Consider the following 24,052-nt stretch of genomic DNA (forward strand, 5'->3'; position numbering starts at 1 on the left):
GCACGGTGAGGTATCAATATATATTTGGTTTGTGGCAACACAATGTGTGTATCTACTTGCCAGGTAGAGAGAACTGTCTTTCTTTATTCTACAACCGCAGAAAAAGTAGCTAAGCTAAAAAAAATGTTGCTTACCTTGATAGGGTTACCAGCCAAACAACCATGTGACACGTACGGTTTGTGACTGGTATTCTGCCCATTTCTGCTTAGCAGAAGTTTGTCAAGCAATACTTTCTGCTTAAGCAGCTCTATGAAATTCGGCCCGGATGTTTTGAACCTAGTGGGTTTTTTCTTTTTAGCCATCGAGAAAGACTCTGCTTGGGTTGAAACATAAGACCATTATTGACTATTTGTTTATTTCAAAACTTTGAAGTTGGCCTTGTGTATCGATCATACATATTCATTCAAATTATTTGGAATAATCTGTCAGTAGGAGGGTTTTGTTCTACTTGGATTGACAAGTTTTTCGATGATTGATTCAATTTTGGTTCTTGAGTGATTAAAATTAACAATTGGTGTTTCTTTTATATTTTTATTTATCCTCTGTGCAGTAGTATTGAACAACCAAAAATCAAACTAGAAAATTCTTCCAAGACTGATGGCCCTCAGGAGGGCTTCAATGGCAGTAAAAACGTAAGTTGAATTTAGGCAAATTGTTTAAATATCCGTGGTGCATTAAGTTGGAACCCTGCTAGACAGCAATCCGACTGCAAATAGCTTAGTTCCATTGACCAAAAAAAAAGTGTCAACAAATTGACAATTTCGTTTGATTCGTAAATAAAACATTTTCATTGTTGTATTCACAAGTCTTTGTTGGAAATTTGAATTATGGAAGAAGTTGAAATATATATGCCTTCTTAGTAAATCTAGCAATGACAACAATTATATGCATTATTTGTTTTAAAGTAGCTGTTTTATTGCTTACGACATTTGCAAGAACAAATTGATGTGCTCTGCATGCTTGGCAGAAGGACAACCTTTTGCCAAAACTGACAATCTTATATCCGCGGTCTAGAATTTGCAAGTAGGAGTGAAATTGCACACCTACATTGAATCGAAATCTATCGTATTGATTTATAATCACTTTTTATGTTCGGATTTAATGAGATATGACGGAAGACTAATTAATCTGTCTGTGTTTTTTTTTGTTTTTTTTCCCTAGGGTGGTAGACAGCAGTGGTTAGACACTACGATAGCATCTAGGAGGAAGCGTCTTCATCATCATCTTGAAGATCTAGAGCACTGCTACTTCAGTATTAGACAGAGTGATATATCACCCAGTGAGTTAACCGGTTCAAAATGCAACACTTTCAATCAAGGGGTTCTTGTGACTTTGTGAGAAGTCTTTTGAAAAGTTTGTGTGAATATTTTTGTATTGGTGTAAGATCTTGCTTTGGGGATTAAGAATATATTAAGGTTAGAGGTAACACCATGAGTTGGGGGTGGTTCTGAAAAGAACCGTTGGTTTCAACTCAGCACTCCGATCAGTATGCTCTGATCGAAGGGGTTCGCTTTGGTGGTCCTGGCTGTGGCTGCGGCTGCTAAATGCACCATAGAACCTTGTAAACCCTTATAAGGTGCTACATAATTGGGTCTCAGAGTTAAAGCCATTATACACTTTCGGTAAACAGTATTGTCCAAGTCCCACACTTCGTGTATCACAAGTTATATATAAAATAACAATCCTGTGGAAATTTAGGCTCAATCGGACATCGGAGTCGGGAGAAAATAACGGGAAAACCCACTCCTGTTTTCGCGCTTTTCGCCGTGTCATGACATGTGTTTATTACAAATCCGTAATTCTCGTTAACGAGAATTTATATTGTTTTACCATTTTCTCAAAAAGTAAAGCATTTCATGGACTAATATTTCAAGAGAAGTCTTTCACCATTACCTTCTGTAAACCCTGTAAATTATTTGTAAATCTGTGAACTTTTTTTTTTTTTCTGTACCGAAAGGGTCCAATGGCTTTAATCACTGCAGTAACCTATCTTTCTGAAAGTTTTTATATACTCATCAGCGCCTTGAGTACCTTGTTTGGTAGATAGTTGCGCTATATTAGACTTCGATATTATCATTATTATTATCATTATTATTATCGTCGTCTGGAGAAAGTTGGACACTGATGCTGGATGCTGCCGAAGTACCGTATAAGCTTTTTGTTGCAAGAAGGTGGAATACAAGCGTACAATCTAATGTGGACTAACCAGATTGAGTCAATCTTCATTTGTAGGCATTTCAACACCTCCTCCCCTTCCTTATTAAACACTAGAGTAGAGTGTCGTACTACATGAATGAAGAAACTACAAAACATGCCGCAAGGCTCGTACCAACTGCTACTTTCCTCCCAGGGATCAATGGCCAAAAATGAAAACAGAATCGTTCCACCCACACATTTTTGTGGTTTAGGAGAGAGTAGTTGCTATTTATAAAACCAGGCTAGGTTTCTTATAGGTGCATTAGTTTCTGTGTCCGGCAGTGCAATTGACGGCTTTTGTGCTCAGTGTACAGAGATCAGTGTTTCAAGTTGCCATGGGAATTCTGGAAAAAAATTAGATGACTTTTGCAGAGTCTTTCAAATCAGCAATATTATTGTATAGTTGAGACGTCCTTGAATTTTGTATGTAACTAAGAGTCTTTTGAAACACGATTCTTTCAATATGATCCAGAATTAGTCTTTGCTGCGTCATTTTGGGACTTGGGTTTTACAATTTGCTTGTGTGTCGTTTGCGTTTTTAGGCGATGTGCGTGCTTTTAGAAGCTCACAGTATCTTTTGATGCAATTTGACTCCCAATAAAAAAGGCCGTGGGAAGACTTCTCATCTTGTGACGTCTCATCCTGTGACGTCCATTAAAGGGGGTCTTTACTTAACTTTGTATAATGCAATTATAAAAGTAACTTTACACTCTTTGCAGTTACTCAAAATAAGTGTCAGAATAAAAACTTACTTGGTAATGAGCAATGGAGAGCTGTTGATAGTATAACCCACTGTGAGAAATAGGTCCATCTGAAGTAATAACTAGTTTTTGAGATAATGGTAGTTTCTTATTCAAGTACTAAAAGACTTCAGGCCTGAAGCCTTTTTATTAGGCATCTGAGAGCAAACAAATTTTGTGTTAATTCTTTCATTCTTTTGCAACGATGACAAATTTTCACAGATTTGTTATTTGAAGAGTTATGTTGGGATACACCAAGTGAAATATCTGTTGCATTCTCGATCCCTCTGTAGGTGAAAACCGATCTAGTGAGCAGCTCAACCAGTTTACAGATAGCCTGTCTAAATTTACTAAGTTCAGTTCAATTCGTCCGTTAGCCACATTAAGCTATGCAGATGTCTACAATGGTTCTAGTATAGTCTCTAGGTAAGTCAGAATCAAAGTCGGATCTTTCAATTTACAGACCATGGTTGATTTTCATTGTGGCGTACGGAAAGATATGCTTAGCAGGCATGACCTTAGCAATTTAGCAATTTAAGGATACCAGCCAAGATATGTGTTAAATTTTTAACTGGACTTTCGCCACTTTTCGCTAAATTTGGGGCATTAAACTTTACAATTTTTTGGGGGGATTCTAGTTCAAGCATTTTATCGGTAGCACCAGAAAAGCAAATTTTAAATACTTTAAAATATTTTCTAATTGGAATTTTCCAATTGTTATACCTCGGTAACAAACTGTGAAGTTTGATTGGTCGAGAACCAATCATGTGACGCGCAACAAAAATGCATGTTACATGGCTCGCAGGCCGGGTAACATGAAAAGTGATGTACATCGGTGTTTATCCTTGATCGTTCCCGGCGTTGGTCGATTTCCAGCGCTGTGTACGAAACAACCGCGGGTTCGAGGGAATTGTTTCTTGTTCGTCAGCTTATTAAACAATGAATAGTCCGTCGTAATAATGTTCGAGAAGAGTAATAACTTTATTATACAAAGGTATAACAAAACAATTGTTGCACGCTGTGACTGGGGGTCCATGGATTTTTTAGACTCTTGAGGGGAGATGGCACCCTCGGCTTCGCTTTGGGTGCCATTTCCCAAAATGCCATGGAACCCATCACAGCGTGCAACAATTGTATACTGTTACTCTTTTAGTTTCATTGAGTAGTCGGGTAATGTTGTTTATTTCAATATCTCCTATTGATATGTTTCTCCCTGCAGTATTGAATTCGACAAGGACAACGATTTCTTTGCAATAGCCGGCGTGACCAAGAAGATCAAGGTGTTTGAGTATGGTGCTGTGGTGATGGACGCTGTAGATATTCACTATCCTGCCCATGAGATGGTCTGCAACTCAAAGATCAGGTCAGTTCTTATTCTACATCTTGCCAGTCTTGGGTGTATTCATGGTTGATACATTTAGGTGTTTAAACCTCTTGTTACCAACTTCTTTAGACGTGAAAAATGCAGGGCCCCACATAATTGAACTGTTTAAACCTCTTGTTACCAACTTCTTTTAACATAGTTTGATGTGTTGCCAAGCGGTCTAGTTCACCGGACACTAGCTCTGGTGTTGTCAGCAGCAGAGTGAGGGTTCGAATCCTGGTCATGACACTTTAGCCCCTGAGCAAGGCACTTAACCATAATTTCTTCATCAAAAGTTGGGAAGATACAATGTAGTACACTCTGCTCTTCTGGCCAGGCTTCAAGTGGAATATTGACCCCTAGCACGCGCCTCACACGCGGTGACTGATCCGCGCTCACCATGTTGGTGGGCAAGTTAGGTTTACGTGTATTAATGCCGCGTCGCCTAAAACACGCACTTTCACTGCATAACGCACATCATAGAGTTATGTATAAAAACGTACAGTGAAATCGCCCATCAGTGTGGCGCATTCAAGATTTTGTTGATGATGACATCAGGTGAAATGGGTCAATACCCATGTTTACTGACTGAAGGGGGTAACCCGTTTCAGCCCCAGGAGTAGGTGGCAACATGTCCCTGGTGGCAGTTGATTTGGGTTGATCAGTAAAGTCTATCCCTCGCATTGAATTGGCCCTCCGGCCTTGTGATGAAAAACAATAAAAAGTTAAACAAATTTGAGGATCTTGCCATAATTGTTTGAATTATGGTTGATAGGTTGAACCTCTCATAAACAATATGTAAATGTATAATAGGTCATCCTTTGTCCTCCATAACATTTTTCTATTGTTTACCAAGGGCCAAATATGCCTGAACTTATATTAACTACGAAAAAATCCTACTTTAATAGATTTTTGAAGATATTTTACTTTCTGTCTCTCTTTTCAGTTGTGTATGTTGGAGTGCGTATCATAAAGGAATACTAGCGAGTAGTGATTATGAAGGAACCGTCACACTATGGGATGCATTCTCAGCATCAAAGGTCCGATTATTTCAGGTAAGTCGCTCCTTATCAATTTTGTGCTTAAGATTGTTGGTGGACTGGCTCGTTGATGGGACAAGTTAGGTGATAATAATATGATAATATTATTTTTTATTTTCTGTAGGAGCATGAGAAGAGATGCTGGAGTGTTGACTTTAACAGGGTCGACCCAAAACTCATTGCGTCTGGTTCCGATGATGCAAAAGGTAATACCAAGATCCGTTTGTTATACCCATCACTCTGCGACTATTTAAATAATAATAATAATTATGATAAATTTTTATATAGCCTTTTACACACCCTTAGGACAATTCAAAGCGCTTTCAACATCATAAGCCTTTGTCACTGCACTGGGCCATTTTAATTCATTTCTAAACCATATCAGCTCCCTGGTAGTACACAACATGTGCAACAAACAATGCGCTACTAAGCTGAATAAGCATAAGTCAACAAAAACCCAATCTATGGACCCACCTTTAATATTGGCTGGCAGTTTCGTAGTTCACTTAGAAGTTGTTGCTCATCTAAAACCATCATGGCTTGTCTGTTTTTTGCTTGCAGTGAAACTTTGGTCTACGAATCAAGAACGCTCCGTGGCATGTCTAGAGGCGAAAGCCAACGTCTGCTGCGTCAAATTCAACCCCTCCAAAATGTACTCCTTAGCCTTCGGCTCAGCGGATCACTGCGTCCACTACTACGATCTGAGGTACCCTAAGCAACCCCTCAATGTATTCAAGGGACACAAGAAGGCAGTGTCTTACACCAAGTTTGTCAACTCGGAGGAGATTGTGTCAGCGTAAGTCTCCAAGGTTTCTATCAATTACAGGGATGTGATTTGTCCATTTTCAACCGGAAATTATTATCATTTGTTTTCTTCAAACCTCCACCCTCCAAAAATCACCCTTGCATACGGTGCAGTTGGTTGCCTTCAATTGGACACAATTTTTTTCTTGGATGTTAACATATTGTAGGACAAATTGTTCTTGGCGAGCGGAGGATTCCACCAAGTGCCACAAGGTGCTTAAGGAAAATACTTGGTAGCAGCAGTAAATGTTGCTGCTACTGTAGTGCTACCACTTTCTCCACCAATGTTTTAGTCTCATAAATGTATGAACATTTGTGGAACATTGGGTTCCCACACTTATTGCTTTTAACAAATGAAGGAAATAATCACCGAGTACCTGTAAATTTGGCGTTTATGAGGACCTATCTATTGGAATGATTTGACCTTTTAACTCTGAGTGATCTAAACCTTTCTCCAATGCAGGTCTACAGATAGTCAGCTCAAGCTGTGGTCAGTGGACAAACCCCACTGTACACGCACATTCCGTGGTCACACAAACGATAAGAACTTTGTAGGGTTAGCTGCCAATGATGACTACATAGCATGCGGCAGTGAGAACAACTCCCTGTATCTGTACTATAAAGGACTGTCCAAGCAGTTAGTCACATTCAAATTTGACACGGTCAGGAGTGTACTGGTGAGTTGAAGGAACCCTCTGAAAGGAGACAGTTCTTTTAAGAATTACAAAACTTGTTATTAATTTTGTTTTGCCCCATACACCAATGTGTGTCAGCACTGTATACTCAGTACTTTCCCAAGCCCTGTAAAAAAATATCACAGGCATGATACTTGGTTGGGATCCGAATCCATGAACCTCGCAACTCTTACCGCAGTGTCTTACCAACTAGACTACCAAGGTTGCCCGGTAGCTAGAGGCAGTTCGAATCCTATGTTTCGGCAGCGGGTACTGCAACATTTATTTAATAGCTGACACGCATCAGTGTATGGGTAAAAACCAAAATTTATATTCTTTATCCCCGATGCAAGTTTAACATCTATTTTATATGACTAGTTCTTTTAAAGTATTTGCTGTGAGTTTCATTGCACTTTACATTAGTACCCTGGTCATTGGGCAAACAACATTCCTGCATGAGTTTTACTTGAGTATTTGGCTTTGTTTCTTAGAAAATTCATTTATTAAGTTAACATTCCTGCAATCTCTCTCAGGTCCCGCAGTAGTAACCAGCGCCGCCTCCAAAGGCTTTTCAAAAATAGTATCCACCTCAAATGATGACTAAATTTATTTATTTGTGGGTGTTGTTTTAGGACAAAGAGAAGAAGGAAGAAGATGCTAATGAGTTTGTCAGCGCTGTTGCTTGGAGAACGGTAAGACTTTCATCTTGATTATTCTGCTAAGCATCATTTGTTTATGCTTAGCTACATTTTGTGCTTAAGCAGCTCTATGAAGTTGGGCCCAGAGCATTCAGTTCTTATCATACAATGTCTTAGGCCAAAACCAAATCGGAACACACAGCATTCTTATCAACCTCTATATTATATTTGATTCCGATGATGGAATCGGTGTGATTCAGGAAGGTTCGGAGTAAACTAAAGATGTTCAGGTTCCAAGTTTTGATCTTGGTTTTTGATTTTTTTTTGTTCCCCTGCAGGGTTCCAACGTCCTGGTAGCAGCAAACAGCCAGGGTACAATAAAGGTTCTGGAATTAGTATGATCCGAACATACCACCCTCCGAGAGGGTCGACCAACCTCGCCAACTCATCAGTCCCTGGTGTCGTCTCCACTTCCAAATCAGTCTGTGCTAACCCTTAAACTCAGCAATCTTCCTGTCATGGTGGTTAATATTAAAATTGAAAACCCAACACGCCTTGTGTCTGCACGCGTCTGCCAACACCTTAACCCCTTCTTCAGTTTTAAGTGTAAGGATTTTGTTTGAAGCTATTTTGTGACAGTGACATCCAACTGTTGTTGTTTTGGTTTTTTTGAAATCGCAAACTGTTGTAAATGTTCTCCCAGATGTTCTCCCAGACATCGTTTTTAATTTACGTTTGGTGACCAGCGTATTGCGAGGACAGCCTTGGAGTTTCATGAACTATTAGATTAACAGCAAATGAAGGATAAACTCTGTGAGATTACAGTACCTTGGAACAAGCAGGACCTACAGCGACCATATCAGCAAAGTGTGAAAGTAAAGGCCTATGATTTCATGATTGACTTTCTGGATTGAAGTGTCTGCACCAATCGTCATTGTCATCTTGTTTCTCATTGCCTGGGATTCGTCTTTATCCTCGTGGAGCATTTGGGCAAGGAGCTGTCGTCAACCAAGGAACCCTAGTTGACCAAGGAACCATAATCGACAAAGTGGTGGTATCAATTGTCATTGTCATTGTGTTTGTCATCGACTTGGATTTGTCCTGATCCTCTTTGACAAGGAACACTGTACAAAGAACGGTGGTCCGCCAACGAACCTTGGTCAACCAAAGAACCTTAAGCCGTGTTCTCATTTGACTTTTGTGGGTTAAAGGCAGTGGAAACTATTGGTAATTACTCAAAATAATTATTAGCGTAAAACCTTACTTGGTAACAAGTAATGGGGAGAGGTTGATAGTATAAAACATTGTGAGAAACAGCTCCCCCTGAAGTAACGTAGTTTTCGAGAAAGTAGTAATTTTCCACGAGTTTGATTTTGAGACCTCAGATTTAGAATTTGAGGTCTTGAAATCAAGCATCTGAAAGCACACAACTTCGTGTGACAAGGGTGTTTTTTCTTTTATAGTTATCTCGCAACTTTGACGACCAATCGGGCTCAAATTTTCACAGGTTTGGTATTTTATACATAATGTTGAGTTACACCAAGTGAGAAGACTGGTCTTTGACAAATACCAATAGTGTCCACTGTCTTTAAAGTACCGTGTCTTTTTGTAGAATGACAAAATTAAATTAATTGGGGATGCATGGTGAACTGCCCTCCCTGTCAACTTACCCGCGACAATGATGTTAAACTAACAGGCTGAAAGAGGTTGCAGAGACTTCCATCTATCAGGGCTGCTTATAAGTCCAACGGGAGCAGCTTTGTGCTGTAAACCTACCGTGACCACACTGTAAAACGCTATGCAAACGTCGTGGAATATACGTCCAGGTGGGAACGGTAGGATAACACCAAAGCCAGTCACAGAAACTTTCCGCGTGGCAGCGGAAGAAATTAAGTCCAATGGGAACATGGCTTTAGTTGACCAAGGAACCGTAGTCAACCAGTGTCTTGCATTTATCAATGGAATGGTTTGTCATTGTCAATTATTTTCTCATTGTTAGTCGATGTCATCTTGGTTATTTATTGTCTTGGATTCATCAATGTCATCCAGTGTTTAATTGTCCCTGAGCGCTTGACCTTAAAAAACTATTTTATCGAATAAGCAACATTTCATTTTCAAATTTACCAAACATTCTATATTGATAACATAAATTTCAGGCTCTAATTGTCAATTGATCACTCCTTGGTGGCAGAATCTTAGGAAAGAATTTTTTGGGAATGCAAAAACATGTCTGCATCTGCGTAGTATCTTTGCCTCTGCGATATTTTCCCTATTTTTTACCAAACAATTATATGATAAGGAAGTTCGCTCTTTGAAACTGTGTTGAAAATTTATTTCTTTGCCGCTTTACCTTGACAAAATTTCTGGGTTTTTTTTTCTCCTACTTTTCCTGGGCATGGGTCAGTAGTAAAAATGGTTTCGTTTCGAGACCAAACAGTAACGTTGTATTCAATAATTTTTTAAATAGAATTATTCAGTAATACAAAAAATATGACGAACAAAAAGAAACAAAAATCTGAGTTCAGTTATCAAAATTCCTATTAAGTTCAGATTTGTTGTCAGAGAAAAAAAAATCAACTTAACAACATCTGAATTTTGTTTTTCATGAGGCTAGTGTTTTTAAAGAAATGATTTCAACCAAAAAATGGAGTGTTTTTGTAATGAAAAAAATTCATGAATTTCCACTTCACGGTCTCTCAAAAAGGGAAACGGGAGTCCAATATTTTTTGAGGAAGTATCCCAAAGTGGGAGATAATATTTATTAAATATGATGTGCAATGAATGAAAAGATGGAGGAAGTGATTATAGTTTTTGTGAGGCGGAGAGGAAATTTCATACTTAATATATTTAAATATATGCCAATATATGCAAATGTATGACTAATTATTTGTTGCATTACTTTAAGCAATATAGGTATGCATTGCCACATGGAAGATTTCTATTCACTGTGAAGTTTACAAAATACCAGTATGTTTTTCCTCTTTTCCATTTCAAAGAACAGTTCATGCCAAAAAGGCATCGATTTTTAGAAATATTTTTAGAATTACGTCTCGAAACTTGTTTGATTTTCAAAAATAAAGAAAAAATGAGAAACCCCTGAAGTTTTTTTTTTTTTTTTTTTGGGGGGGGGGGGTGGGAGGGGACACAAGAGTAATACTAACAATTAAATCTTAAGTTGTCTTCATTAATGAGTTGTTTAGAAAACTATTATATCGAAAAAAAGTTGAAAGAGTAAATTGCATTATAGGCCTACACTACTCTGATCTCATATTCATAATAATTTTATCAGCGCAAAAAAAGGTTTTCCATTGGAGGTTTCACAGTTTCAACAAACAGTTTCTGTTGTTTATTTTTTGCAATGCTCTATGATCCATGACCTGGCAAAATGTCAAACTCTGATGTTCTTGTTTGCCTTATTTCTGCTCATCAAAAAACTTGGTTATTTGATTTTGTATTCTTCATGACATTATTTACCTATATACTTTTTGAGACAATGCTGGTTTTAAAATGGCTAATGGACAATGAGATCGTCTCTGCATTTATAACTTTTAATTTACATGCTGAACATCATTCGATAGATTGGAGAAAACAACTACAGAGAATAATTTATATGGACCCCCCCCCACCCCGAAAGAAAAACAACAACATTGTTTTCTTCACTAACATTACCTTCTACCGCGTAATCTATTTTTCTAGAACAAATTTGATAATTTGAATCCATTTTACCAAAATGTCCCACCAACTTCCAGCTACACTTATTTCTTGTTTAATAATCCTGATCTATATTCCTCATCTCTATTTATATTTAAATTTGTTATTATTAACAACTGTGTACATTTGTTTTAATTGTTCCTTGCAGACATGAGGATGTTTTTATGTTAAAAATTGCTGGAATGGACAAAACTGCTTTGAGAATAAGGTCTTCTCAGAACATTAGCTTGTGTGAGGGAAGAAGGTTAAAGGAACACGTTGCCTTGGATCGGTCGAGTTGGTCTTTGAAAAGCGTTTGTTATAAAATGCATATGGTTGGCAAGATTCTGTAAAAGTAGAATACAGTGATCCACACAAACATGCCTCGAAATTGCACGGTATTCCTTTTGCCTCGTCGACTAACCTAGTCGGCCATTTATGGGAGTCAAATTTTTCGAGGCCATTTTCGAGGCCACGCCATTTCGAGGCAAACTTGTGTGGATCATTGTATTCTACTTTTAAAACATCTTTCCAACCATATGCATTTTATTACATACAGTTACAAACGCTTTTTTATAGACCAACTCGTCCGATCCAAGGCAACGTGTTCCTTTAAGGATGGCATTATGTTCCAGGGGTTGATTTCCAAGTTCGGACTAGTCCAGGAGATATGAAAATCTCGTCCTAACTCGAGATAAGACAAGTCTTAACTCTTTGTGAAATCCACCCCAGGACCTATTGACTTGATGAGATTTAGTTGTCCATGGTTGTGTAGACTTGTGAACAGATCATAAAATTTGTATTGCCCTCTGCCAGCTTTAATCCCTCATTCACTTGGTTCATAGAGCTATATGTGGGGGCAGTGCGGGTTGGACCGCACCCACGTTGGGGCAGTGCCCATAGACCTTTTCGCAAACACCCATTGCACAAGCGCTAATTGTGCAATGAGGTGCATGCTGGTCTAGCTAGCGATCAAATTGATCGACCAGCATGCACCTCATTCTATGCGAAAACCGCGCATACCAACTATTTGCAATAAAGGTTATTGGTGCGGGGACAGGGCCCATGGTGGTGCAGTACCCTTTGTGGGTCAGCCGTGTTGCGCCCTCTAGTTTTATATAACTCTTTGACTCGGGCTATGTTCTTGAGAAAGACAAATTCTTCATTGGCTATTATTATTGTACTGTATAGAATTGTATTATCCTTGTATATATTGTACAGTTAACCTATTGACAATAAAAAACAAATGAAGTAATGCGAGGTCTTTGTGGTTTTATTTGTTGCGGGGTTGTGGCCATCGGCTTCATGCTGAGTCAAAACAGCAGTTTAAAGGCAGTGGACACTATTGGTAATTACTCAAAATAATTATAAGCATACAACCTTACTTGGTAATGGGTGATGGGGAGAGGTTGATAGTCTCCATCTGAAGTGACGTAGTTTTCGAGAAAGAAGTAATTTTCTACAAATTTGATTTCAAGACCTCGGGTTTAGATTTTGATGTCTCGAAATCAACAATATTGTGATTCTTAACAGATACTTTCCCAAATTTGATGAGAATACTGGACTTGCCCCCTTGTATTTTTAGTGACATGAAACATCTTAAGGAATGAGCAGCAAGGCTTACTTACCCCTTGTAACTTTTGCCCAAATGACATGAAACATCCGGCTTACTTACCCCTTGTAACTTTAGCCCAAATGACATGAAACAACCTAAGAAATAAGCAGCAAGGCTTACCCTTGTAACTTTAGCCCAAATGACATGAAACATCCTAAGAAATAAGCAGCAAGGCTTACCCCTTGTAACTTTAGCCCAAATGACATGTAACATCCCAAGAAATAAGAAGCAAGGCTAACCCTTATAACTTTAGCCAAAATGACATGAAACATCCAAATGAATGCATGGCAAGAATTTTCCACTAGCCACTAGTTCTCTTAATTTTCATTCATTGGTTTCACTCTGATACTCGTATCAGCTGTTATCAGTAAAAAAAAGATTAAATACTTCAAATCCCACTCTAATTTTTCTTTGTTCAACCCCAAATCAGTAAAATAGTTGATATAAACACCCTGGAACAACATCCCCCAGGACTAGTGATCCTGACCCACAAGTTCGAAGAGCAGAGAGAAAGTCCCACTGTTTCTTATTCGATTTATTTCTCGAGACTTATTTGGTCAATTTTTATGATTCAAATATTACTTTCACGATAAAACTGTTTTCTAACAACTTACATTGTAAACAAAAACCTGTAATTTGATTCCGTCTATGGTTTGCGGTTTGATTTAATGTAATTATCTTACACAATATATCAGATGGCACCGTAGCTACACCAAGTACGTTATGCCTGGGAGCCACGAGACTCGGGTTTAATTCCCGGTAGTGTTACTTTCTATTTTGCTTATAGACGCCAGTGAATAATATAAGTAGTATTAAAAACCAGCTCAATCACCAGCGGGCACTGTGGCGACACGGTGCACTGGATAGTTCAATTGCGTGCAATCCAGAGCTGGGACACCGGTTCGAATCCCGCCCGTACCAAGAGGGACATGACTTTTACTGCTTGCACCAGTAATGGATTGGGGTCCGTCATGTCTATCCCCAAATTAGGTGTGGATGAAGATATTCCGTGTGGGAGAGTAAAGGAGGGACCGGGACCGCAAATCCCTTAAGGGTTCTAATGGGTGATCACCACGCTGGCTTCGGCTAGACTTTGAGTCCCCTGAACGCCTGGTCGTCACTCTGACTAACTCTTTGCACAAATTTGCTTTAACCTTATTTAACTTTAACAATTATATACCAAAAGTATTTATAACAAAATACTTTTTCAAGCAAAATTAACTTGTAGACTTTTTCAAGCAATTTTTTTTAAGTTCACAAGGCTGTAGACTTTTGAAGCAAAATTTACAACGCTATAGCCTTGTAGACTTTTTCCAGCAAAAAGCAAAATTCACAAGGTTTATAGCCTTGTAGACTTTTTCAAGCAAAATTCACAAGGTTATAGCCTTGTTGACTTTTTCAAGCAAAAGTCACACCTTTTCAAGCAAAATTCACAAGGCTATAGCCTTGTAGACTTTTTCAAGCAAAATTCACAAGGCCATAGCCTTGTAGACATTTTCAAGCAAAATTCACAAGGCTATAGCCTTGTAGACTTTTTTCAAGCAAAATTCACAAGGTTATAGCCTTGTAGACTTTTACAAGCAAAATTCACAAGGTAGACTTTTACAAGCAAAATTCACAAGGCCTTGTAGACTTTTTCAAGCAAAATTCACAAGGTTATAGCCTTGTAGACTTTTTCAAGCAAAATTCACAAGGTTATAGCCTTGTAGACTTTTACAAGCAAAATTCACAAGGTAGACTTTTACAAGCAAAATTCACAAGGCCTTGTAGACCTTTTCAAGCAAAATTCACAAGGTTGTAGCCTTGTAGACTTTTACAAGCAAAATTCACAAGGCTATTTTTTAAGCAAAAATCACAAGGCTATAGCCTTGTAGACTTTTTCAAGCAAAAATCACAAGGTAGACCTTGTAGACTTTTTCAAGCAAAATTCACAAGGCTATAACCTTGTAGACTTTTACAAGCAAAAATCACAAGGCTATATAGCCTTGTAGACCTTTTCAAGCAAAATTCACAAGGTAGACTTTTACAAGCAAAATTCACAAGGCCTTGTAGACCTTTTCAAGCAAAATTCACAAGGTTGTAGCTTTGTAGACTTTTACAAGCAAAATTCACAAGGCTATTTTTTAAGCAAAAGTTAAAAGGCTATAGCCTTGTAGACTTTTTCAAGCAAAAATCACAAGGTAGACCTTGTAGACTTTTACAAGCAAAATTCACAAGGCTATATAGCCTTATAGACTTTTTCAAGCAAAAGTCACAAGGCTATAGCCTTGTAGACTTTTTCCAGCAAAATTCACAAGGCTATAGCCTTGTAGATTTTTACAAGCAAAAATCACAAGGCTATATAGCCTTGTAGACCTTTTCAAGCAAAATTCACAAGGTAGACATTTACAAGCAAAATTCACAAGGCTATAGCCTTGTAGACGTTTTCAAGCAAAATTCACAAGGTAGACTTTTACAAGCAAAATTCACAAGGCTATAGCCTTGTAGACTTTTTCAAGCAAAAGTAACAAGGTTATATAGCCTTATAGACTTTTTCAAGCAAAAGTCACAAGGCTATAGCCTTGTAGATTTTTACAAGCAAAAATCACAAGGCTATATAGCCTTGTAGACCTTTTCAAGCAAAATTCACAAGGTAGACATTTACAAGCAAAATTCACAAGGCTATAGCCTTGTAGACGTTTTCAAGCAAAATTCACAAGGTAGACTTTTACAAGCAAAATTCACAAGGCTATAGCCTTGTAGACTTTTTCAAGCAAAAGTAACAAGGTTATATAGCCTTATAGACTTTTTCAAGCAAAAGTCACAAGGCTATAGCCTTGTAGACTTTTTCAAGCAAAAGTCACAAGGTTATAGCCTTGTAGACCTTTTCAAGCAAAAGTCACAAGGCCTTGTAGACTTTTTCAAGCAAAATTCACAAGGTTATAGCCTTGTAGACTTTTTCAAGCAAAATTCACAAGGTAGAACTTGTAGACTTTTTCAAGCAAAATTCACACGGCTATAGCCTTGTAGATTTTTTTCCAGCAAAATTCACAAGGCTATAGCCTTGTAGACCTTTACAAGCAAAAATCACAAGGCTATAGCCTTGTAGACTTTTTCAAGCAAAAGTAACAAGGTTATAGCCTTATAGACTTTTTCAAGCAAAAGTCACAAGGCTATAGCCTTGTAGACTTTTTCAAGCAAAAGTCACAAGGTTATAGCCTTGTAGACCTTTTCAAGCAAAAGTCACAAGGCTATAGCCTTGTAGACTTTTTCAAGCAAAATTCACAAGGTTATAGCCTTGTAGATTTTTTCAAGCAAAAATCACAAGGCTATAGCCTTGTAGACTTTTTAAGCAAAATTCACAAGGCTATAGCCTTGTAGACTTTTTCCAGCAAAATTCACAAGGTTTTAGCCTTGTAGACTTTTTCAAGCAAAAGTCACAAGGTTATAGCCTTGTAGACCTTTTCAAGCAAAAGTCACAAGGCTATAGCTATGTAGACTTTTACAAGCAAAAATCACAAGGCTATAGCCTTGTAGACTTTTTTAGGCAAAATTCACAAGGCTATAGCCTTGTAGACTTTTTTAAGCAAAATTCACAAGGCTATAGCCTTGTAGACTTTTTCCAGCAGAATTCACAAGGTTTTAGCCTTGTAGACTTTTTCAAGCAAAATTCACAAGGTAGACCTTGTACACTTTTTCAAGCAAAATTCACACGGCTATAGCCTTGTAGATTTTTTTCCAGCAAAATTCACAAGGCTATAGCCTTGTAGACTTTTACAAGCAAAAATCACAAGGCTATAGCCTTGTAGACTTTTACAAGCAAAAATCACAAGGCTATAGCCTTGTAGACTTTTTCAAGCAAAAGTAACAAGGTTATAGCCTTATAGATTTTTTCAAGCAAAAGTCACAAGGCTATAGCCTTGTAGACTTTTTCAAGCAAAAGTCACAAGGTTATAGCCTTGTAGACCTTTTCAAGCAAAAGTCACAAGGCTATAGCCTTGTAGACATTTTCAAGCAAAATTCACAAGGTTATAGCCTTGTAGACTTTTTCAAGCAAAATTCACAAGGTAGACCTTGTAGACTTTTACAAGCAAAATTCACAAGGCCTTATAGACTTTTTCAAGCAAAATTCACACGGCTATAGCCTTGTAGATTTTTTCAAGCAAAAATCACAAGGCTATATATAGCCTTGTAGACTTTTTCAAGCAAAATTCACAAGGTTATAGCCTTGTAGACTTTTTCAAGCAAAATTCACAAGGTAGACCTTGTAGACTTTTACAAGCAAAATTCACAAGGCTATAGCTTTATAGACCTTTTCAAGCAAAATTCACACGGCTATAGCCTTGTAGATTTTTTCCAGCAAAATTCACAAGGCCTCGTAGACTTTTACAAGCAAAAATCACAAGGCTATATAGCCTTGTAGACCTTTTTAAGCAAAATTCACAAGGCTATAGCCTTGTAGACTTTTTCAAGCAAAATTCACAAGGTTTTAGCCTTGTAGACTTTTTCAAGCAAAAGTCACAAGCCTTGTGGACTTTTCCCAGCAAAATTCACAAGGCAGACCTTTTCAAGCAAAATTCACAAGGCTACAAGGCTATAGCCTTGTAGACTTTTTCAAGCAAAATTCACAAGGTAATAGCCTTGTAGACTTTTACAAGCAAAATTCACAAGGTAGACTTTTACAAGCAAAATTCACAAGGCTATTTTTTAAGCAAAAGTCACAAGGTTAAAGCCTTGTAGACTTTTTCAAGCAAAATTCACAAGGTTATAGCCTTGTAGACTTTTTCAAGCAAAATTCACAAGGTAGACCTTGTAGACTTTTACAAGCAAAATTCACAAGGCTATAGCTTTATAGACTTTTTCAAGCAAAATTCACACGGCTATAGCTTTATAGACTTTTTCAAGCAAATTCACACGGCTATAGCCTTGTAGATTTTTTCCAGCAAAATTCACAAGGCTATAGCCTTGTAGACTTTTACAAGCAAAAATCACAAGGCTATAGCCTTGTAGACTTTTTTAGGCAAAATTCACAAGGCTATAGCCTTGTAGACTTTTTTAAGCAAAATTCAGAAGGCTATAGCCTTGTAGACTTTTTCAAGCAAAATTCACAAGGTTTTAGCCTTGTAGACTTTTTCAAGCAAAAGTCACAAGCCTTGTGGACTTTTCCCAGCAAAATTCACAAGGCAGACCTTTTCAAGCAAAATTCACAAGGCTACAAGGCTATAGCCTTGTAGACTTTTTCAAGCAAAATTCACAAGTAGACTTTTACAAGCAAAAGACTTTTTCAAGCAAAAGTCACAAGCCTTGTGGACTTTTCCCAGAAAATTCACAAGGCAGACCTTTTCAAGCAAAATTCACAAGGCTACAAGGCTATAGCCTTGTAGGTTTTTACAAGCAAAATTCACAAGTAGACTTTTTCAAGCAAAATTCAAAAGGTTATAACCTTGTAGACTTTTTCAAGCAAAAGTTACAAGGCTATAGCCTTGTAGACTTTTTCAAGCAAAATTCACAAGGATATAGCCTTGTAGACTTTTTCAAGCAAAATTCACAAGGTTATAGCCTTGTATACTTTTTAAAGCAAAATTCACAAGGCCTTGTGCCCTGTGAATTTTGCGAAACTGAAAAATCCACAAGGGTAATTCCAGCATTTTTATCAAATTTAGGCCAAAAACTGAAAAATCACAAGGGGTAGGTCCAGCATTTTTATAAAACTTGGGCCAAAAACTGAAAAAATCACGAGGGGTAAGGTCTTGCATTTTTATCAAATTTGGGTCGAAAACTGAAACATCCATAAGGGTAAGTCCAGCATTTTTACCAAATTTCGGCCAAAAATTGAACAATTTACAAGGAGTAACTCCAGCATTTTTATCAAATTTATGGCCAAAAACTGAAAAAATCACAAGGGCTAAGTCCAGCAATTTCATCCAATTTGGGTCCGAAAAATCGGCAAAGGCTAAGCCAAGCATTTTTATCAAATATTTAGGCCGAGGGTTAAGAAAATCACAAGGGGTAAGTCCAGCAATTTGGTCCACTTTGGCCGATAATGAAGAAAACCACACGGGGTAAGTCCAGCAATTATGCATATAAAGTCCAGCATTTTTATCCAATTTAGGCCGAAAATAAATAAATCAAGAGGTAAGTCCAGCAATGTTTATTTTGTTTTTATTTTCAAAACGGATAAGAAAAGCTGGACCTTACCCCTTGTGATAAGTATATAGATTGTTAAAGTTAAATAAAATTAAAGCAAATTTGTGCAAAGAGTTAGTCAGAGTGACGACCAGGCGTTCAGGGGACTCAAAGTCTAGCCGAAGCCAGCGTGGTGATCACCCATTAGAACCCTTAAGGGATTTGCAGTCCCGGTCCCTCCTTTACTCTCCCACACGGTAAATCATCCACACCTAATTTGGGGATAGACATGACGGACCCCAATCCATTACTGGTGCAAGCAGTAAAAGTCATGTCCCTCTTGGTACGGGCGGGATTCGAACCGGTGTCCCAGCTCTGGATTGCACGCAATTGAACTATCCAGTACACCGTGTCGCCACAGTGCCCGCTGGTGATTGAGCTGGTTTTTAATACTACTTATATTATTCACTGGCGTCTATAAGCAAAATAGAAAAGAAACACTACCGGGAATTGAACCCGGGTCGCGCCACTCTCAGCTATAACGTACTTGGTGTAGCTACGGCGCCAGCTGATTGATTAGATAAGATAATTACATAAAATGAAAACGCAAACCATAGACGGAATCAAATTACAGGTTTTTGTTTATAATGTGAAGTATTGGAAAACAGTTTTATCGTGAAAGTAATTTGTTTTCAAATAAATCTTGAGAAATCGAAAAATAAAAAGTGGGACTTTCTCTCTGGTCTTCGGCATGTCTGTCATTTCACAACAGCGGCAGTAGACTTGTGGGTCAGGATCACTAGTCCTGGGGGAGAGGTTGTTCCAGGGTGAGTGTTTACAATGTATATTAAAACTATTTTACTGATTTGGGGTTGAAACAATTGTTTTCTTCTCTTTTTACTTATATTAGAGCTGACAAGTGTTAATGATGTTAACTCGTCCTAACTTAGGATTAATCTTAAGGTATGCATGCTACGGTTGGGACTCGTCCTAAGTCCTAAGATTAGTCTTAAGTTAGGAAGAGTTTTGTGAAATCGACGGCAGCATTGTTACTGCATAGGTGGGGGGGGGGGGGGGGGGGGGGAGGAATATTTCACAAGGGGCGAGTCCAGCATTTTTAACATATTATATATTATATAATAATTACAAGGGGGATACAGCCAGAAATTGCTAGACTAGTCCCCTGTGTTTTTTGGTTAAATTTTAGGTTCAAATTTGATTTCGTTGCTGGACTTACCCCTTGTGATTTCCTTAGTTTTCGGCCTAAATTTGATAAAAATGCTGGATTTACAATCCCTCGACAACTACTGACCCAAACTTGATGCAAGACGCAAGACGCTTGTGATGTCTGTCAGTTGGAGTTTGTTTGTGCCAATTCCCAATGTTTCCCAAAGCTTCAGTTGTAAACTACTCATAAAAATCAAGACAATGCAAGAACAATGGTTATATTGTTACCTGATGTGCAGTTCAATGATGGCACATTCATATGTTTATTTATTAATTGCACCAAATTAACGATACAAATATTCTCATTGAAATAATACATTCCAGGATGGTTAAACTTAAACTCTTCCTCTATTATTTAATTACAATTACTTTCTTTCGAGTGGATTAAGTATTTAAAAGGAAGGTATACAATTGGTAAATGCTCTTAAAATAAACGACAATACAAATTATTGGTTATAAGCCTAAAGCAGCTTTCGATAATTGGTGCATTCGTTTAGCTTCCCTTGGTCGACCCCAGTGTGTGTGGCGTTTTTTTCTTCCAGGATGAACGTGTGCAGATAATAACCCATGTTCGTCCTGGGAAAAAAAACGCCACACACCGGGGTCGACCCAGTCCCAGGGGAGCTAAACAAACCCACCCATAGTAAAAAGCATTTCACTTTGAAGTAATGTTGTTTTGTACAAAATATATATCAGTTTTTATGCACACAAATTTGAATCTGGAAAGCATTACTGCAGCAATGCTTCTCAAATTGTGCATTCCTATTAGGGAGTAATCTTCACGTAAAACAACAGCTGAGGAAATTTTGAGATGTGATTTCTTTGTTCGAAGCAAATGTTGCAATTTTCATAAAATTTAATCATTGATCTTTGTACAAAGTGTGCCCGAAGAAGTTCCAGGCTCTTTTGCAGGTCTAACATCACATGGTCCAGACTAGTACTTAGAGCAAGTTTAAGTGTGCACAATGGTTAACTAAAGGTTGACCATTTGCACTCAAATACAGGCTAGTCAACCATTGGTTGACTACTATAGTATGGTCGACCATTTGGAACAAACCTTGAGCCCATGGTTTCTTCACTGGTCCCATCAGCATGTTCTATTCTAACATGTTTTAAGCGCAGAGAGGAACCAGTGACAGTATAGCGAAAAGCTAGAGGCGGAAAGTTGACTAGACTTCCACCTGGACTTGCTCTAAGCTTTAGTTGTGAACAATAAAATTGCTGGTTTAGTACAAAAAGGTGATTATTGAAATTAGTCAAAACAAGCAAATAATGATGAGGGAATAAGCCTCAAATTTGACCAAGAAAAATCAGAATAAGGAAGTTATTGATTTTATGTCTGGTATCCATACAGAAAAACAGAAAGCTCAACAGGCACTTACTGATTGGATTTCATGTTTAGACAGAAAAGAAAAAACGACCTATCCACCCAGGACTTGAAACCGAACACTCCAAAATCCTCTCCGGGAAGATGCTTGGCTGTGGAGAATTGAAGAATGTATGCCAAAATAACATTGGGGAAACTTTTGGTTGACCCTTTTCAACAGTTCCGCTAGTATGACACTGTCTAGAAGGGCAAAGGTCGTGGGTTTGAATCCCACCCAAATAATCTGCCTGTGATTTAATTTTTCACAGAACTCGGGTAAGACCAGAGTACACAGTGCTAACACACACGCATCGGTGTAGATAAGTAATCAACTCCGATGCAAAATATGCAAAACATATTAAAAACAACTCAATATTGGTTGAACTTTTCAAGCTGCAATTTGCTCATTTTTCTACTTAAAAAAAAAAAGATAAACAAATTAACTAATAGTATGTAATATACACACACATATATTTATATATAATATATATTAATATATACCTTATTATAAGAATATCTTTCGATTTTTTTGTTTCTATTCAAACAACTGCTTGGATCTTTGGATCTTTTAAGTTTCATCTTAATGAGTTTTTGTATAACTTCAGCAAAAAAAGACATGACTTTTTTGAAATGTTGTTAAAATGAATTCACTGGACTTTAACAAAAATGAACCAGCAGCGGATTTCACCAAACGCTGGGAGGTCCACATAATGTAGGGTCTTGAAACACTATGTGGACTTACACTTATTTACAGAAAAAAGGAAAGTCCACAGAGTGGTGACAACACAGAGCTGGGTGCATCTGTCTGAAACGTTAAGTGCACCAGACTCAATCTTTGGTGTTTCTGATCAGCAAAGTGTGGGTTCGAGTCCCAGTCATGACACTTGAGGAAGTGTCGTGGCCGAGCGGTTAAGAGCACCGAATTCAAACTCTGGTGTTTCTGATCAGCAGAGTGTGGGTTCGAGTCCCAGTCATGACACTTGAGGAAGTGTCGTGGCCGAGCGGTTAAGAGCACCGAATTCAAACTCTGGTGTTTCTGATCAGCAGAGTGTGGGTTCGAGTCTCAGTCATGACACTTGTGGAAGTGTCGTGGCCGAGCGGTTAAGAGCACCGAATTCAAACTCTGGTGTTTCTGATCAGCAGAGTGTGGGTTCGAGTCCCAGTCATGACACTTGTGTCCTTAAGCAAGACACTTCACCATTGCTGTGTCCCTTGGATGGGACGTAAAGCCGTTGGTCCGATGTGTTGTGTATTGCATGTAAACGAACCCAGTGCACTTATCAGACAAGAAGTGGAGTTCCCACGGTGTTCCTGGTTTGACTGGCAACTTATTGCGCCAACTTGTAAACCATGGCATAATGCTAGGTAAAGGAACTAGTCTCATACTTCAACATGTAGCTCGGCACACCTTGCATTATTGCTTCTGCCTTTGGATGGGACAGAAAGCTGTTATGCAGGTGAAGGAACCCAGTACACTTATCATTAAGAGAAGGGGTTTCCCATGATGATTCTAGCATGGTTGGCTGGCTGTTTGCACTGCATCAAACTGTAAACCCATCGGGGTGCTTTATAAATGGGTCTCATTATTCAAAAACATAGCACACCTGTCTTACAAACATATCAATAAGCACAAAGTGCTACATAGAACTTAATTATAGTACTAGTAGTGGAAGTAGTACTATCTATGTGTATAAAGGGGTGGATTTCACATAGAGTATAAGACTGGTATCATCTCGACTGGTCTTATCTCAACTTAGGACTAGCCTTAAGTTTTTAAGTTAGAACTAGTTCTTACTCTTTGAGAAATCAACCCTAGTCAAAACAAAAACAACTTGCGCAACACAAAAACGACAGTTGTTAATACAAAAACAAAACAAAGCATTGGTCATAAAAGAAGTGACCTGTTGGGAGGCAGGGGGAGAGGGAGGGATTGTCGATACAAAAAAACACAATTTTAAAATCCTATTCTATGAGCCAGCCATATCAAAATGAAGTGACCTCATCTTTAAAAATAATTACAAAAAAAGTAAAAAAAATGTCCAATGCTCATAGTGTTTATCTTGTCGAACGGCACTTAAAGATCAACGTGGGTATTGTCATTGGATGGAGTCGAACCAGCCTCTACTAGTTCAACGTGGTAATTTCACTGGGTAGATTAGAACCCGTCACTACTTTTTACTCAAACAGTCAAAGTCAAACGTTCATAGTATTTATCCTGTCGAAAAGCACTTGAAGATCAACTTGGATATTTTTAATGGATGGAGTTGAACCAGCCTCCATTAGATCAACCTGGTAATTTCACTGGGTGGATTCGAACCCATCACTAATAATAACTCAACCTGTCAAGGTCCAATGTTCATAGTTCTTATCCTGTCGAAACAACACTTGAAGATCAACGTGGGTATTGTCACTGAATGGAGTCGAACCAGCCTCTACTTGATCAATGTAGCATTTCACAAGATGGATTTGAACCTGTTACTACTTATTACTCAACCAGTCTAGATCGTCGTCTTCATCCTCGTCCGATCCAAACAATGGGGGAGGCTGGTTTGGTTTGAGAGACTGCAGACAAAAAAAAACAAGGGAAAATTCAG

At 38.1% G+C, this 24,052-nt stretch overlaps 2 protein-coding genes across 7 annotated transcripts in view; one reads left to right on the forward strand and one right to left on the reverse strand.

Moving 5' to 3' along the window:
• The window catches only part of LOC139948141 (E3 ubiquitin-protein ligase COP1-like), a 37,248-nt gene extending 24,872 nt beyond the window's left edge, over positions 1–12,376 (forward strand). Inside the window, exons 9-18 of the mRNA XM_071946184.1 lie at positions 551–632; positions 1,162–1,279; positions 3,230–3,362; positions 4,156–4,299; positions 5,246–5,354; positions 5,464–5,545; positions 5,901–6,135; positions 6,607–6,820; positions 7,450–7,509; positions 7,794–12,376. Of these exons, the coding sequence (XP_071802285.1) occupies positions 551–632; positions 1,162–1,279; positions 3,230–3,362; positions 4,156–4,299; positions 5,246–5,354; positions 5,464–5,545; positions 5,901–6,135; positions 6,607–6,820; positions 7,450–7,509; positions 7,794–7,856 (1,240 nt within the window). The 3' untranslated portion in view covers positions 7,857–12,376. The remainder of the gene's footprint in view (positions 1–550; positions 633–1,161; positions 1,280–3,229; positions 3,363–4,155; positions 4,300–5,245; positions 5,355–5,463; positions 5,546–5,900; positions 6,136–6,606; positions 6,821–7,449; positions 7,510–7,793) is intronic.
• A 7,932-nt stretch (positions 12,377–20,308) lies between these two features.
• Positions 20,309–24,052, reverse strand: part of LOC139948025 (FK506-binding protein 15-like) — a 65,620-nt gene continuing 61,876 nt past the window's right edge. For all 6 annotated transcript variants that reach the window (XM_071946002.1, XM_071946004.1, XM_071946003.1 and 3 more), the window contains one exon: positions 20,309–24,020. In XM_071946002.1, the coding sequence (XP_071802103.1) occupies positions 23,937–24,020 (84 nt within the window). In that variant the 3' untranslated portion in view covers positions 20,309–23,936. The remainder of the gene's footprint in view (positions 24,021–24,052) is intronic.

This window comes from Asterias amurensis, chromosome 15 (genome assembly GCF_032118995.1).
Source record: "Asterias amurensis chromosome 15, ASM3211899v1".
Taxonomy (NCBI): Eukaryota; Metazoa; Echinodermata; class Asteroidea; order Forcipulatida; family Asteriidae; genus Asterias; species Asterias amurensis.